This window comes from Nelumbo nucifera, chromosome 3, assembly GCF_055504915.1.
Source record: "Nelumbo nucifera cultivar China Antique chromosome 3, China Antique-T2T, whole genome shotgun sequence".
Classification (NCBI taxonomy): Eukaryota; Viridiplantae; Streptophyta; class Magnoliopsida; order Proteales; family Nelumbonaceae; genus Nelumbo; species Nelumbo nucifera.
The window spans coordinates 65,127,545-65,132,719 of NC_142651.1; the positions used below are offsets into that span (position 1 = coordinate 65,127,545).

The 5,175-nt window shown below is 34.3% G+C and overlaps 1 protein-coding gene across 1 annotated transcript; it reads right to left on the minus strand.

The window, feature by feature from the left end:
• Positions 1 to 3,729: 3,729 nt before the first annotated feature.
• On the minus strand, positions 3,730 to 4,386 carry LOC104587305 (cysteine proteinase inhibitor 4-like). The gene has a single exon (XM_010244856.3). It carries the CDS (start codon positions 4,310 to 4,312, stop codon positions 3,911 to 3,913), a length of 402 nt encoding a protein of 133 aa, XP_010243158.1. The 5' UTR covers positions 4,313 to 4,386; the 3' UTR covers positions 3,730 to 3,910.
• Between the last annotated feature and the right edge of the window lie 789 nt (positions 4,387 to 5,175).

The following is a 5,175-nucleotide window of genomic DNA, read 5'->3' on the forward strand; positions in this document are numbered from 1 at the left end:
TTTATTTAAGTTTTTAATTTTTTATAAATGAAAGTGTTAGAAATTGAAATTTGAGATAATAAAATAAGGTTTTTTTTTTGTATAGTGAGGTTGCAAAGATTGTGAAAAGTTACCCAAAATGAAAAAGTTCCCCAATAAGACAACAAAGCACAAAGTTAAGTCCTCTAAAAGTTTTCAATATATTATATATTGTAACCCATAACCCGATGACTAGATCAAAAGGGTCAATGGATCAACTACCTAGGTTGAATGGATTTTGACAAAATAGTGTGTTTTAGGAAACCAAGAATTATAAATAGGGCTGAGTGATGGTTTGAATGATTTAACCATCTGAGTCAATGACAATTGAAAACATTAAATAAAACATTTTAAAAAGTATAATCTATTTATATTCTATTTGAAATAATAAAAACTAATTAATCATAGTAAAAATAATTTTAAATTACTTAAACAAGATAAAAATAATTATTGTCGATAAAAATATTTGTATTAATATAATAAAAAACAAATAAATTAATAAAAATTAATAAGATAAATTATAAACTAATATCCATTTAAAATTAATATAAAACTAATACAAAATTATCTAATAATAATTAATTTTTATTAATGAACTTAATTTCCATTGAAAAATAAAAATTTAATATAAATTAATAAAATTTATTAACCTGATCAACTTAAATCTATTACCCATATATAAAAATGAGAATGAGACAAGTAGAATGGTCGAACACCCTTATTTTGATTTTCCAATATTACCCCTGCAAATGCTTGTTTGTCCCATTCTCATATTTTATTTTATTTCTATTGATTAACAAACCATATATAAAAATTAGAATTACTCCTTTTTAGTTCCAATTATATCCCTTCACTTTTTTATTCCAACCTATGACAATTCTTCCGTATGTGGTTGCACAGGAGGCAAAAAGGGTCAGTTTCTTTTTTACACCTGTTTTTATAAAATGAATGCAAGTGCACAAGTGTTCTCATTTTGTAACCTCATTCAACTATTTGGTTCAATAAGCACAAGAAGCCATTTCTGACTATACACAAAAAACCCTATCACTCTTCTCTTTGTTTTGTAGGTTTATTAAGCTTAAGAGGTCTCTATCGACCCTACAGGAGAAACATTTTGAGATATGTATCTTCTTCTTTCACAACACATAGAAAAGGTCCCCATCATTTATTTTCTTCCTTTTTCTAATAATATAAAAAGTTATTTTTACAGGTTTACTTTTAAAGATAATAGACATGTAGAACCAAATAGATGTATTGGAACTTAGAAATGGTGATGAGGAGGACTGTTGTATTTTTTGTTTGGCAAGTTCCCCTTTCACTCTTCACCTCTTGGGACTATTGATTTGGTAAACCCAAGAAACCAATGCTGAAGGTTTTAAAAGCTATTTTTCTTGTGCATCTCTATTTGAATTGATTGTTGTAATAACAAACCTTTTTTTTATAATACTTAACAACTGAGTTTTTTTTGTGATAGTAATAGCTAACCTTTGTTTTACATTCAAAGCCTCATTTCATTGAACTACTGAGTTTTTTATAATACTTAACAACTGAGTTTTTTTTATAATACTTAACAACTGAGTTTTTTTTGTTTGGCAAGTGGAGGATGCTTGATGATGGTACACCCACAATTTTATTTGTCTATTCAGGTCTCATTGAAATCACCATCTCCATATTTTGGATGGCAATCAAACCCCATATGACACTAGAGGTTCGCCTCAATTTCCACGATTAATCATTAACTCTCAAGATAAATCCACTTTTAACATTTCATTAAATTATAGAGAGGGGGTGGCTTTCCCCCTGGTGGCACACCTGAACCTTGGTGCACCTTACTTGAGACGGGTAGTGCTTTTCTTTTTTTTTTTTTGGAATTTAAGAAAATTTTATATTTTAGTTTACAATTTTTATCAATTGTTAATATTTCCTAACCATAGGATCGTATAAACCAATCATGTAGTGAATTGATAATGAAATATGGAATCTCATTGAAGTTGAATCTCTTCTACCCATTAGAATTGAATTGTTCATATGATTAGAGCAATCCCTCTTAAGAAACCAGATCAGGAAAGTGTCATAGGATAAGACAAGTGGGTTTGGAGGCCGGTCGACTAAGGATGGAAATGTAACAGTTAAATCAACCTATGAAGTTCTCTTCACTCGTAAATATGCCAACATGACTATTTTCCTTATCGAATTTATTCTTATAGGATTTAACATATTTTATGTGGTTGCTAATTCAAGGCAAACTTTCAACATCCGCTTGACTTTATCAATCAAAAACCCTGTTTGTCAAATATGTAATTAGGAATCTGAGGATTTAAAGCATTTATTTACAAACTATGATCTCAGTAGAAATATTTAGACATATCTGGATATTAATCCAAGTGCTTAAAAGGACTTCATACAATGGGTAAATCATTTGTTAAAAATTCTCGACAAAAGAAACCTCACACTTTGTGGATAATATGAAAATCTAGGAATGAAAAGATTTTCCAATAAATAAATACATGGAATCGTTCCCCAACACAAGTCTTATGGTTCAGTCAAAAGAAGCATAGTATTGACTACGGTAGGATAGTTCAAGGATTATAGGGGGTCCCTTTCTTCCCCTTTTCTGAAAAGATAATGATTCAAAACTTCGTACCATGTTTTTTAAAAATGACTCGGAGACCAAACCATCCTTCATACCTCTATGTTTAGTTTACCAAAAAAGCTCTTCCAAACATGTGCTTGGTCAACCTTTAGCATTTCTAAATGTTCAATACGGGCATTCTACTAGTTCTATTTAAAATGTGAATCGAGTTTTCTCATCCCAGACCATGGATCGATGCCAATCCACGGTTTATAGGGGGTTATATCCCTTCTTTCTATTAGCATTGGAGAAAAGGTACAAATACTTTACTCGGTTAGCATTTTGAAAGAAAAGGTATTGATAAAAGGTACAATACATAAAATAACAATAGAAATTAGTCAATTTTCTTTGGTACAGATTCTTTCTATTAGCATTGGAGAAAAGGTACAATACTTTACTCGGTTAGCATTTTGAAAAAAAAAAAAGGTATTGATAAAAGGTACAATACTTTAAATAACAATAGACATTACCCAATTGGAATTAGATGAGCAACGTTTAATTGGACTTGGATGAGCACCGTTTGATTGAATGTCATAAAGCTCCTTCATCTATTCTTCTTCTTCTTCTTAATAAAGCTCGTATTTTACCGTTATCTAACAACCCTTTAATTCAGTTCAGTCACTTTACCAGTTATCAAACAGCCCCTTAATTAATTCAAATTAATTTGCCTTCAGTCACTTTAGCTGTTATCAAACAGCCCCTTAACGGAAGAATGATTGTAACGGAATTCATTAATTCCGTAATTAAATGAGATCCAAACACAGCCTTACCTCTTACCAGTTAGAGAATTTCGACCGGACGTGCCCCTTCTCTCTTGCCTTCCACGTGGTAGCAATGCATGTATCCCACCACCCGGTTCGAGCGTATTTTGCTTACACGAAATCCTTCTAAAATATCTATGGGAAATGGCAAATGTTTGTATGGGTCTCACCTCATGACCTCATCAGAGACTGAGGATTTTTTATAGCGTATGAATTCACAGGTTAATCTTTTGTTTTGAACTCGGAAACGGAAATGTAAATCGATCAACACTCACCAGCCACGACTACGATTAATGCATATATATGACGAACTCAGAATTAAGTTTAAACGGTAAAACCCATCTCCATTACTCCCGCATGAACCTCAGAGATTTAGATTTTCAGAAAAGAAAAGCAAATGACAAAACACAGATCAACAGAGTAGAACACAAACCAACATAATCACGTCCATAATACATATAGATAGATATCTGTTTAGACTGTAACCAATCGACTAACGCTAATTGGTACAGGGAATGAAGGTAAGGAGTTGCTTAGACTCAAGCCATGGCTTCACCACAACAACAGCATCAAACTTCTTCGCCTCTCCCTCTTCTAAAGCCTCGACGTTCAAGTAGTACTTGATCCCTGACACCACTTGTCTCTCTGCTCTCACAACCTCCGAGAACACCAGATAGACATTGCCCCTGCTTCGCTCTTCTTCGCGCTGGCTTCTGTTAAATTCCTCAACCGAAAACCTTCCTAGTTCTTGAACCTCCTCGTTGTCCTTCACATCTTCGATTTCAGTTCTTCCTCCGACCTTTCTTCCGAACCCAACAACTACCGTCGAAGAACAACACAAACCCACAAACAACAACGCCAACAGCAAGGCTGAAGGTCTGTACGTCGCCGGTGCCGCCATGACTGAGAGATATAGCTCAGTAATAGAGAGAGAAAGCAATATGGAAGAGAAGACAGTGTATTGGGTTAAGTGGGTTGTCTCAGAATCTCAATTCTTATAGGAATGTGTGGTTTGGTGTCGCCACATAGAACTGCAGCAGGAGTGGCGTGCCGCGTCTGTGAAAGGTGATGGGTGGTGAAAGACATCTGGCTTTGGTGGGAAAGTGCCAAAGTGGGAACGAGTGCGGAACAGTCCAGTCCAGTTCGTTTCTGGTTCAGTGGTTCTTACTTTTATCACTATATTTAGGTTTTGGTGCCATGGCCTCTAGCTTGTGACTTGTGAGGTCCAATGGAACAGTGCCAACTGGTTTGTCGTTTAGCCTGTTCGAACCCGACCCAATTTCAGTGTCTGGGAGCTTAGGGTTATGGTCCTTTGGTCGAAACTGGGCCTATGGCCTCTAGCTTGTGACTTGTGAGGTCCAATGGAACAGTGCCAACTGGTTTGTCGTTTAGCCTGTTCGAACCCGACCCAATTTCAGTGTCTGGGAGCTTAGGGTTATGGTCCTTTGGTTGAAACTGGGCCTATGCCCAGCCAGGGCCCATTGTAAATTATCTCGACTCACGATTGTTTTGACCAATTGCCCTGGTCTATGCCCACTCAACTTAGGGGAAGCAAACGGATCAAATCAGATTTGAGTGAGAGTATATCTGAATTCGATCCGACATTATTAAGATTTAAATTTCTTGAAAAAAAGTAATAAATTATTAAAATAAAAATAAAAAATATAAATATCTTTTCAATTATTTCTATCATATATATATTTTTTATAAAAAATAATTAATAAAACAAATCCGAAAACAAACCGGTGGGCCATAAATTGAATA